This window comes from Moschus berezovskii, chromosome 1 (genome assembly GCF_049115385.1).
Source record: "Moschus berezovskii isolate FMDL1 chromosome 1, NW_MosBer_1.0, whole genome shotgun sequence".
In the NCBI taxonomy this organism is placed as follows: Eukaryota; Metazoa; Chordata; class Mammalia; order Artiodactyla; family Moschidae; genus Moschus; species Moschus berezovskii.
Genome location: NC_142460.1, coordinates 4,132,782 through 4,145,084, shown reverse-complemented (window position 1 = coordinate 4,145,084; position 12,303 = coordinate 4,132,782). Strand labels below are relative to the sequence as shown.

Genomic DNA, 12,303 nt, shown 5'->3' with positions numbered 1-12,303 from the left:
TGCACATGGCGACCTTTATGTAACACAGATTTGACTAAAATATAAGAAACTGAAATGCAAAGAAGTGAAATACAGTTTTAAGCATGATCAGACTGTCATCACAAGAGTCCCGTTAAGGGGAAGGCTTTGTTTTATAATAAAAAGGCAGCCTTACACCCTTCTGTCTTAGAAGGTGTAGCTCTGCACAACGTAGTTTCCAGAAGATAAAGGTCATTTACATTTTAAGGCCTCAAATGTTTTCATCTTAAAAGGAAACAACTATAGAGTTTAAAAGACCGAAGGACCTCACCCCAGCAGACAGGCAGTACCTTAGGACAGCGATCACCACCCTGACGGCTGTGCGGAACCTGGTGAAGGGGCGGGACTCCACTGCCTTCTTGTCTGCTTTGGAAGGGAACACCCCCAAGTGGGCGATCATGGACAGGGTTTCCTGTTCAGAGTCCTGGAAGCCACCGATGAGCAGCAGAAGGTACTTCTTCTGATAAATCAGGGCTTTTCTAAAGCTCTCTGCTCTCAAATAACGCAAGTACAACTTTTCCATCTAAAAGAAAAAAAACAGTGAAACTTGGTCACAGGACAAAGACATCCTCCTCAGAAGTCTCCACAGCACAGCTGTTGCACCAGGTGCTTTAAAAGAACCAGACTTTCTCCTCAGAAAATTATCACAGGAGTTGGCTCCCATGACATCTGTGACCAGAAACAACCTTGCTGTTCAGAGCTCCCTCTAGTTCATCAGACAAAATGCAGAGCAGATGTTGCTTCACCAGCACTGGAAGAGCCCGAGGGCCCCAGGAATCAACCACCAATCATGCATCAGTCTAGGGGAAGGTGGAGCTCTGCTCCCAGACCTGTGGGCATCCAGGGAGGGGAGGCTGCGGGAATCCTAAGGTCACAGGCAGAGGTCGGTGTCCTATCCTGACGGGGCTTCCCTTGAGAGGTCCACAGCTTGGGCCTCATGGTCAGAAACGCTGTGTGACCTGCAGGCCGAGGGTTTTCTCAGACTGCAGACACTATGCCCTGAGATTCAAGGCATCAGGGGTTTCACCCCAACCCAGGATCTTAAGAGGCACCACAGGTGGAGCCTGGAAGCTCTGTAAGGCAGTAAAAACACTCCGCACAACACTGGCATGGGGGATACTGTTGTCTGACACGTGTGGTCTTATACTCATCAACCCACAGCAAGTACCGCCCCAAGAGTGGCCCCACGGAGTGACAACGTGGGTCTGTGGACTGCAGCACACGCACCATCTCGGGAGTGGACGGTGTTCGGGGGCTGGGGGTGGGCAGTCTCTGTAATGTCCCTTCAATTCTGTCCTGAACTTAAAACTTGCCTAAAAACATAAACAAGTCAGAAGTGGCCAGGAGATGGCGTCCCCACACTCACCGCCCTCGGGCTCGCGCTCACCTTGGCACTGCAGGCACCGGCGTCCAGTGCTGGGTCTGGGTGTCGTGCTGAGCCTGCTGAGACCATCTTGTCCTGCTTCCAGGCAGACTTGTCTGACCTCTGCAAGGACCACAGATGGTGTGTCTATACAGTTGTTCTCCCGGCAAAGCATCTCGAGAAGCATCTGACAGCACAGTGGGGACTGCTCCCAGCCCCGAGCCATCCTGCACACATGCCCTTTGGACATGGGGGGGCTGGGGCGGGTGCCAGCCACCTGGGTCCCACTTCAGCCTCTTCTCAGTGGCGCCCAAACTGTCACGTGATTATTAAAAGACGATTAACACTCAGAGGTGGTTATGACCCACCATTTACTGAAGTACACAAAAGGTACATCTTTATCAAAAACAAAATCCTCAACATTTGAGAATTCAAAGCTTTAAGCCTACTAGATACTCTCATCCTCCCTGGTCCTAGAAATGCCAACTCCCGGCAGATGCAGACAGCTGGCTCTGTTCCAGTCCTGTGGAACCACACACCCTGGGCACCTTGGGGGGCCATGCTGTGAAGAGGGGACATTGTGACCAGGCTATGGTCCCACATTGGCGGCACAGCCTGACACCTTGCTGACAGGAGGAGGACCGCACAGGGAGGGTCAAGGCCGCCCCCACAGATGGCCAGGAGCTTCCTGCTGCCCAGGCTGAGGGTAAGTGGGAGCCCGTGCTGGGGTCCTGTGCTCAGGACCTTCACGGCCTTCATGGCAGCCTGGCCATGGCCCACCATGCAGGGCAGTACCAGGAGGAGGCAGGTGCTGAGCTGTGCCACCTCCCTGCTGGGCAGAAGGCAGAGACCATGCTCAAGGTTCTAACACAGCCTGGCCTCCTTGGAAGGAGACGCTTCAGGGACAGAGGCCACCTTGACAGGAAGGAGACGCCCATGTCAGTTCGCCCCCAGCCACCTCTGACTCACTCATTCCTTTAATTTCCTGATTGGCTAACTTCCACAGGAGAAACAAAAGCATCCCAGGAGACCACGCCTTTAGTCCACCCAGGGTGCCCTGAACAAGAAGCCTCAAAACATACTCCGAGCAGTAGCCAGAGGGACAGAGAGCCAGGCACTCTGCCCATGGCAGCCCTCGCCTTATAACCCCTCCTGCCAAGGAGCAGAGCCGTGGGTCTGCTTGTGGGTGGGCCCCACTTCATAAGCATGGAGGGCTCTGCCTTCCACAGAGCTTCACACCAGCAGGGTGGAACTGGACAGAACTGAAAGATAGACCCCACGCCAACAGGACCCACCCAGCCTTGACAGGACACTCTGCCCCAGCACCAGAAATAAGCACACACATCACTAAAACCTTCCGAAAGAGAAGACACTAGGCACAGACGGTGCGTTTAACCAACATTTAAAGAAGAAATAACCACCAGCTCCACATACTCTTCCAAAAAACAAGAGGAGGGAAAATGTCCCAGCTCATCAATAAGGCCAAAACCAGAGACAACAAAAAACCTGTCCAGATTAATATACCTCCTGAAATCAGACACAGAAATGCACAACAGTATGTAAGCAAATAGACGCAGCAGCAAATGGAGAGAAAAATACATTGTGACCCGGTCGCGTATTTCCTGGAACAAGGAGAGAGTCCACACTCAATAATCAATGGACTTCACCATATTAAGAGACTAAACAAGAAAGACCAAACTATCACACCAACAGAAGAAGAAAAAGCATGACAAGAGTCTGACATCCACTCATGACAAAAGTCCCAGCAAACCAGGAACTGGAGGGGGCCTCTTCAAACTGACCCCAGGGCATCGTCCTCCAGGGGAAGACAGGCTCCACCTGGGATGGGATGGGGCTGGGTGTCCTCTCCAGCCTGGCAGGGGCAAGGACAGGAAATCATAGCCATGCCAAGTAGAAAGAAGGAAACAGCTCCCATGCGCATATGACAAGATCGCCCAGGTAGAAGATCCTACAGATAGGCTTCGAGGCTAAACAGTAAGGCTAAGAAGACTGCAGAACGCAATGTGGGTCTGTGAACATCAATCACGTTTCTGCACACCAGCCACGAACACCCAGAAAACAGAAAGCTTGAAAAGTACCGTTTATAACGGCCCCCTAAAAAATGAGTTCTTTACGTAAAAATCTAACCTGATGTGTACAGGATCTGCAGGTTGATAGCTACAACACATTTAGGAAAAGAATTCTAAAAGACTTGAACACATGGACATGAAAGTACACAGATGGGAAGATTCAAGACAGTTCAAGTACAGTTACAGATGTCAATTCAGTCCAAATGTTTAATTAAAAATTTGCTTCATAATTCACAAAATGTAAAATTTACCCTTTTAAAGGGTGAAACTGAACTGGCACCTGTGGTAAAGAACCTGGTTGCCAATGCAGGAGATATAAGAGACACAGGTTCGATCCCTGGGTTGGGACGATCCCCTGGACATGGCAACCCACTCCAGTATTCTTGCCTGGAGAATCCCATGGACTGAGGAGCCTGGTGGGATACAGTCCACGGGGTCACAAAGAGTCAGGAATGACTGAAGCGACTCAGCATGCAAAGTGTGAAACTGAACTGGCTCTGGTATATTCCTCGGGTTGTGCAACCATCACCACGTCGCAGTTTCATCACCCAGAACCGTGTCCCCTCAGCACTCACTCCCCACTGCCTCCCTCCAGCCACTAACAACCAACGATCTTGCCCCTGCAATTGTCTGTTCTGGGCATTTCGTACCAATGGAGCCTACACATAATGTCATCTCAGGGAACTGGCTTCTTTCACCTGTCACAATGTTTTCAAAGCTTACCCACACTGTAGCATCTATCAGTCCTTTATTCCTATTTATTGCCAAATAATACTCCACTTATGGATATGTGTTGTGTGCTGTCCTTAGTCGCTCAGTTGTGTGCAACTCTTTGTGATCCCATGGACTGCAGCCCGCTAGGCTCCTCTGTCCATGGGGATTCTCCAGGCAAGAATACTGAAATGGATTGCCATGCCCTCTTCCAGGGGATCTTCGCAACCCAGGGATCAAACCGAGGTCTCCCACACTGCAGGCAGATTCTTTACCATCTGAGCCACCAGGGAAGCCCAAGAATACTGGAGTAGGTAGCCAATCCCTTCTTCAGGGAATCCTCCCAACCCAGGAATCGAATCGGGGTCTCCTGCATCGCAGGTGGATTTTTTAACCAGTGAGCTACCAGGCAAGTCCCCATAAAATGTGATACACCACATTTTACTTACACATTTATCAATTAATGAACTTTTGGATTATTCCCACATTGGAAGGGTGAATAATGGCAATAAAAAAGCTTGGGCACAAGTTTCCATGTGGACATATTTGTATTCTTATTTCTCCTGAGGGAAGCACTAGAGGCAGGACTGCAGGATGAAGACTGCAGCCTCAGCTGTTTTCCAAAGTGGCTGTACCACTTTACCTTTCTAAGTCTCCCCACACTGATGCACAGAATGCAATCCCAGTCAGAACAACCAGCAAGATTCTAAAATTTATATTGAAGAACAGAGAAACTAGCCTAACCAAACCATTTGAAAAAGAGGGAAAAAAAGGAGCATTCCACTACCTGACCATAATATCAGTCAGTTCAGTTCAGTCGCTTAGCTGTGTCCAACTCTTTGCGACCCCATGGCGTGCGCCAGGCTTTCCTGTCCATCACCAACTCCCAGAGCTTGCTCAAACTCATGTCCATCGAGTCGGTGATGCCATCCAACCATCTCATCCTCTGTTGTCCCCTTCCCCTCCTGCCTTCAATCTTTCCCAGCATCAGGGTCTTTTCCAGTGAGTCAGTTCTTCACATCAGGTGGCCAAATTACTGGAGCTTCAGCTTCAGCATCAGTCCTTCCAATGAATATTCAGGACTGATTTCTTTTAGGATAGACTGGTTGGATCTCCTTGCAGTCCAAGGGACTCTCAAGAGTCTTCTCTAACACCACAGTTCAAAAGCATCAGTTCTTCAGCCCTCAGCTTTCTTTATGGTCCAATTCTCACATCCATACATCACTGCAGGAAAAACTGTAGCCTTGACTAGATGGACCTTTGTTGGCAAAGTAATGTCTCTGCTTTTTACTATGCTGTCTAGGTTGGTCATAGTTTTTCTTCCAAAGAACAAGCGTCTTTTAATTTCATGGCTGCAGTCACCACATGCAGTGACTTTGGAGCCCCCCAAAATAAAGTCTCTCACTGTTTCCATTGTTTCCCCATCTTTTTGCCATGAAGTGATGGGACTACATGCCATGATCTCAGTTTTCTGAATGTTGAGTTCTAAGCCAGGTTTTTCACTCTTCTCTTTCACTTTCATCAAGAGGCTCTTTAGTTCCTCTTTACTTTCTGCCATAAGGGTGGTATCATCTGCATATCTGAAGTTATTGATATTTCTCCTGGCAATCTTGATTCCAGCTTGTGCTTCATCCAGCCCGGTATTTTGCATGATGTACTCTGTATGTAAATAAGCAGGGTGACAATATACACCCTTGACGTACTCCTTTCCCAATTTGGAACAAGTCAGTTGTTCCATGTCCAGTTCTAACTGTTGCTTCTTGACCAGCATACAGATTTCTCAGGAAGCAGGGAAGGTGGACTGGTATTTCCATCTCTGAGAATTTTCCACAGTTTGTTGTGATCCACACAGTCAAAGGCTTTGGTGTAGTCAATAAAAGACAAGCAGATGTTTTTCTGGAATTCTCTTGCTTTTTTTATGATCCAATGATGCTGGCAATTTGATCTTTGGTTCCTCTGCCTTTTCTACATAATATAAATCTACATTATGATCAGGCAGCTGATGAAGAACAGACATATAGACCAGTGGGACAGAACAAAGAATCCAGACATAAAGACAAAAATATTGTTGGATGACTTTGGACACAGTTACAAGGACAACTCAGGGAGAATGGAGAATCTTGTTAACAAAGTGTGTGGGGGTCTCAGGTATCAGCAGGTGTAAAACAGGCCTCTACCTATCCTCAAACCAAAACAAAACGAACAGAAAAACAGATCATGGACCTAAACATAAAAAGAACAACTCTACGACTCTTGGCAGGACCCATGCAAGAACAAACTGATACAGGACTGCATCAAAATTAAAGGCTTTTGTTCTGCAAAGGACACAACACAGGAGATCAAACTCAGATGGGGAGAAAATATTCGCAAATTATATTTCTGACAAAGGAGCTATATCCAGACCATATAAAGAACTGTCAAAACTCAACAGTAAGAAAACATATGATCCAACTGAAGAAGAGGCAAAAGACTTTAATGGTCACTTTTCCAGAGAAGATCTTCAGACACCACGTCACATCTATCAGCATTCTGCCGAGATGACAGGTAAAATACTAAATGCAAAGAGGCAGAGAAGCTGGAACCCTCAATGAAATGCAGCTGTTCTGGAAAGCTCTGGACACTGAACACACAGTGACCACTGGACACAGCAATGCCCCAGCTGGGTATTTACACGGAGAAAGGAACCCGTGTCCACACTCATAAGCTGAGGCACGTTCGTGCCAGGCAGAGCCGCTCAATAATGGATGGGACTGAGCTGTGGACTCTCAACCTAATGGGCCTCCAGTGCTTTCCAGAAGAAGCCAATGGCCCCTCAAAAGCCCCAGACCCTGATCCCACTTAGAGACCCGTCCATCACACTACCAAGAGGCAGAGTTAACTGAAGGTAAATAAAATAATTTGGAAATATTTCCATTGTTTAAAAAAGAAAAAGCAATAGAAGCAAATTGCCAACAGGACACCTAAATATAAAAAAAGAAAAAAAACAAGGCACTCCTGAGAAAGCGTCTATCAAATGACACAACCAGGAAAATTATCTATTATTTTCACTAGACAAAAGTCAAATAAAACTCTAATAAAATTCATCAGATTATTCAATTCTTGGTCGAAATTTCTTTTCATGAGCAGGTGCCAGACGCCATCTCCTGAGGAGGGTCACATGGGTGTGCACACATGACTGTCTGTGAACAGTCAGTGTGCCGGGCGCAGCCCGAGGGCTCCGGGGCCCCTGGAGCATACCTTGCGAGTACAGCCGTCCTGCAAGGTCCTCGGGGCCCGGTGTGCCCTCTCCAGCCGTGATAAGGCCTTGCACAGCTCTGCCTTCTCCCGCATCACTGTGCTGAGCGCTCTGCTCAGGGACTCATTGTCCTTCAGCAGGACGTCCACCAGCTGGATCTGCAGCTCCGCCGCTGTTTTCTTCTTGAGGAGAAAACAAGATCAGAGTTCAAGTGTTTAGTTAAAAGGCATGCACACTATTCGTGGCTTGCATTGCTGGCTATTTCCAGGGATTTTAACTTTAAACATATTTGCGTTTGGTGGCAAGTCTGAGGCACTGGGCAGAGTGCATCAAGTCACATTCCTCTGGGCATCGGCCGGGGAAGCATGTTAGGAAACACAACCCACTCGTCAGCGCCTTTGTCAGGGGTAGCGCATAAAGGGCAGTGGGAAGAGCATGCTCATCCCCAAGGGCCCCTCAGGACGGGCTCATTTTTTCCAGGCTGGTGGGCATGGCGGGTCAGCCCTCCTGCTGCCTGCACTGTCCTAGCTGTCCCAGAACTCTGTCAGGAATTCATAGCAGCAGTCAGGACTCCTGAAGGCCCCCTGCACAGCTGATGGGCAGCTCGACTTCAGCCCAGGGTCTCAGCACAAGTGCAGGGTCAGCAGATGGGCTGGGCCGCCAGCCACAGAGCAGGACTGACCAGAGCCACCATGGGCACCATGGACAGGGCCCTCAGCCAACCATAAAACAGGCTGACAGGGGGTAGGCAGGACTAGCCACAGTGAACAAGAAACCTGGTCTCACCCGGCAGGAGCTGGACGTGCCCAATTCAGACTTCAGCGTCTCCAGCGTGTGCAGCAAAGACGCGACTGCCTTCTCGTTCGACGATGTCCAATCGCTGATCGTCCTGGAGAGGGACACAGACACTCAGTGGGTGCACAAGGCTCCCAGGGGCAGACACCCAAAGCGAGGCAGGTTCCCCGCACAGCACCCAGGGTGCTCCGCAGTGACTGTGGCAGCCAGGATACAGTGCAGCCTTGGGGGGGCGCGGTCTGTGAAGCCAGAAACCTTTGGCCACTAACCTCTGAGGCTAGTGTGTCCCTCTCCCCCTGCTGCTCTCTACTGGGACTCTGAGTCGGCTACTCAGAGATGATCAGCTATTCTAAGCAAGACTTCACCGCGCCAATAACTAAACTCAGTTACAGGAGAGAGGCTGTAGTGGCTGAGCTTTTGTGTGCTCAGAAAAGGGCAAATAAATGTTCTTTCCCACCAAACAACAGGGTCTCGGGTCATCGACAAGGCAGAGGCATCCCGGTCCCATGCGCAGCGGCCCCAGGGCCTCAGGCACGGCAAACCCTGCACAGACACGGGGCACCACCCCACCCTGGAGCGCTGGGTTTGGGCCAGACCCTCTGGGTGGGGAGTACTCATACAGGGGTGTGGAGAGACCCAGTCGTCTGTCATGTCAGAAGGCAAAACCCATATCCTGTGGTCAGCGTTCAGGAGAACACTGTGGATGAATTTATCCACACACGTGGGATGAGAGAGTCTGTTTCATTAAAACCTGGACTTCAATCAAAGGCATGCCCCAAATGCAGGATTTTCTGGGCACCACAGATGCTAGGCAGCATGGGGTGGGCCCTGAGCCACTTACCTGTCCACTGTCTGGTTGATGAAGCTGGTGAGAAGCCCCGCGGCACAGAGTAGCTGCTGCCGCACCTTCTCCAGGCCCCGCTGCTGCTCGCGGAGGCGCTCTGGCTCCGCGCTTGGCAGCGCCACCCGCGCCTGCAGTTCTTGCACGGTCCGCTGCAGCTGCTGGATCTTGTGCTCATCCCGCTGGTGCTGCAGCTCCAGCTCCCGCTGTGGGCAAGGAAGCAACCTCACACATGGCCCAGGGCAGAGACAGGACCCAGGGTGCAGCGCAGAGGCTGCCCTCCCGGCCCGAACCGATCAGGACGTGCTCTAGGCAGACTCTGGGCACCACACTGAGTCGGGGGAGGAGTCAGGGAGGATGGCCCTGAACCAGACAAGCTGCGCAGCAGGCCTCGAGGACCCCTGCACAGGGCCCAGGATGGGACGCACATGGGGGTGGTGGTAGAGGGGAACCACAGCCCAAGCACCCCTCTGCCTCTGCAGGCACCCCAGCAACAAGAGGCCAGGGTGGGTCATGAGGCTGCCACCCTCTTGTGACCTGCCCTCCTCTGTGGAGGAACCAGGCCACTTCCTGCCTGGTGCCCAGGACCAGTGCCCAAGGGAGGAGGCATAGGGAGGGAGGCTCCGGGGAACCAAAGACAGCGGGGCAGGACCGGGCAGAGAAGGTGCAGACCTGGCCCGCCCCAAATCAGGCCAGCACATGGGCTGGGCCTACTCTCCACTCAGCACCTCCCGATCCTCCCCAGCATCGCCTCCTCAGGAAACGCCAGTCTTTATTGATTTTCCAAATGAGGGAAAAGGAACAAAACTGAGGGACCTGCCAATTTACTTTTAAAAAAAAATTTAAATTGACCCTGAAGTAACTATCAGAAGCCTGGGCCATTATGGCCAGTAAAAGACCCCATAATCTGGATCAAGTTAACTGCCTGCAGTAAAAATAACACCAGAACAACAACACAGTTCTTAATAAAAAATACATGTCAAGGTACATTGTTCAGTTCAGTTCAGTTCAGTCGCTCAGTCGTGTCCGACTCTCTGCGACCCCATGAATCACATTGTAAAGGACAGTTAATAATTTAACTCGGAAAACACTTTGTATTTACTTTTTAAGTAACTACGTTATCACATGTTTAAAAAAATTAATAAAAGAAACAAAATAAAGAGATTTAGCAGAAGTCTCTGAATAAGGTTTGGGAAGCCCCTTGAGAAGCAGGTGAAGATGACAAATCCCTCTTCCTGGGGAGACAGCCCGCACATGCACAAAACCTGGAACTTGCTCTGGGGGCCCCGAATGACCAAACCCCAACCAAGGGCCATGACTTCAGGTCCTCCATCAGGAAAAGCCCTGGTCAGGCTCTGCCCTCTGCCACAGCCCCAGAGGACCCCTCCACTGCCAAGATCTCTAGTGATGAAACATGACTAAGTTCAAGGCTGTCTAACCCCGCAAGAAACACTATGAATTACTCACACACAACACACGTGAACCTGGAAACCACCACGGCGGGGCCAGACACAGAAGGCTACACACCATATGATTCACTGATATGAACCGTCCAGAAGGGGCGGAAAGTCAGTCAAGTCAGCAGGTGCCGAGGCTGGGGTGCCTGCTCACAGGTTCATCCTGGGAGATGAACATGTTCTAAAATCAACTGAGTGATGCCTGTACAACTTCTGAATATACTAAAAATTGCTGAACTGTGCAATTTAAATCAGTGAACTCAATAGTGTGTGAATATCTCACCAGTATTTATTTTTTGACCATTTTATGGCAGGCTAAAGAGGAGAGTGAAAAGGTTGGCTTGAAGCTCAACACTCAGAAAACAAAGATCATAGCATCTGGTCCCATCACTTCATGGGAAATAGATGGGAAAACAGTGGAAACAGTGTCAGACTTTATTTTTTTGGGCTCCAAAATCACTGCAGATGCTGATTGCAGCCAGGAAATTAAAAGACGCTTGCTCCTTGGAAGGAAAGTTATGACCAACCTAGACAGCATATTAAAAAGTAGAGACATTACTTTGCCAACAAAGGTCCGTCTAATCAAGGCTATGGTTTTTCCTGTGGTCATGTATGGATGTGAGAGTTGGGACTGTGAAGAAAGCTGATCTCCAAAGAATTGATGCTTTTGAACCGTGGTGCTGGAGAAGACTCTTGAGAGTCCCTTGGACTGCAAGGAGATCCAACCAGTCCATTCTAAAGGAGATCAATCCTGGGTGTTCATTGGAAGGACTGATGCTAAAGCTGAAACTCCAATACTTTGGCCACCTCATGTGACGAGTTGACTCACTGGAAAAGACTCTGATGCTGGGAGGGATTGGGGGTGGGAGGAGAAGGGGACGACAGAGAATGAGATGGCTGGAGGGCATCACCGACGCGATGGACATGAGTTTGAGTGAACTCCGGGAGTTGGTGATGGACAGGGAGGCCTGGCGTGCTGTGATTCATGGGGTCGCAAAGAGTCGGACATGACTGAGCGACTGAACTGAACTGAACTGTTAAAAAGACCAGGCCATTGGTTTTCCTCGTGCGTTTTAAAACGTTTTTAGAATTTGACAAAACACAAAGACAGAAATAATAAAGGTAATTTTTTTCAAAGTTTTAAAAAATATTTTTAAAAAGAACAAAATAATAATAAATTCATGAGAAAACACAGAATATAATATCCTCAGAAACAAATACTTTTGGTGGACATATAATGTATCTAAAATTAAGATCCATCCAAAAGATAAAGGAGGGAACACTTCCAAATCCACTCTGCACAGCCAAGACCTTCCTGATACCAGAACCAAAAACAGAAGAAAACTACAGAACAATATTGCTCATAAATATAAATGCAAAATCCCTAACAAAATACTAGCAAACTGAATTCAGCACTAATTTAAAAAGAATTATACACCAAATTCTTTACTGTCTAAGCCACCAGGGTAAAGAATCCACATACAATGTGGGAGCCCTGGGTTTGACCCCTGGGCTGGGAAGACCCCCTGGAAGAGTATATGGCAACCCACTCCGATATTCCTGCCTGGAGTCCATAAGGTCACAAAGAGTCAGACACGACTGAGCAACGAAGTACTGCACATACACCAAACTCAAGAGGAATGCAGCCCAAGAGGGCCAGGATGGCTGAAAATATGAAAATCAATAAATTCAGAAGCACAACGGAAGCACAAAAGCCCTAAATCTCAAGAGACAGTGAAAGAGCACGTCCAATACTCTCTAGAAATGGAAGGGGCCGTCCTCTGATAAGAGGC

At 49.1% G+C, this 12,303-nt stretch overlaps 1 protein-coding gene across 5 annotated transcripts in view; it reads right to left on the bottom strand.

Annotated features, from left to right (window-relative positions):
- PCNT (pericentrin) overlaps positions 1-12,303 on the bottom strand; it is a 108,777-nt gene that overhangs the window by 5,461 nt on the left and 91,013 nt on the right. For all 5 annotated transcript variants that reach the window (XM_055415715.2, XM_055415751.2, XM_055415776.2 and 2 more), the window contains 5 exons: positions 9,054-9,259; positions 8,204-8,306; positions 7,420-7,599; positions 1,406-1,504; positions 309-541 (listed from right to left, as the gene is read on the bottom strand). In XM_055415715.2, coding sequence (XP_055271690.2) covers positions 309-541; positions 1,406-1,504; positions 7,420-7,599; positions 8,204-8,306; positions 9,054-9,259 — 821 coding nt within the window. The remainder of the gene's footprint in view (positions 1-308; positions 542-1,405; positions 1,505-7,419; positions 7,600-8,203; positions 8,307-9,053; positions 9,260-12,303) is intronic.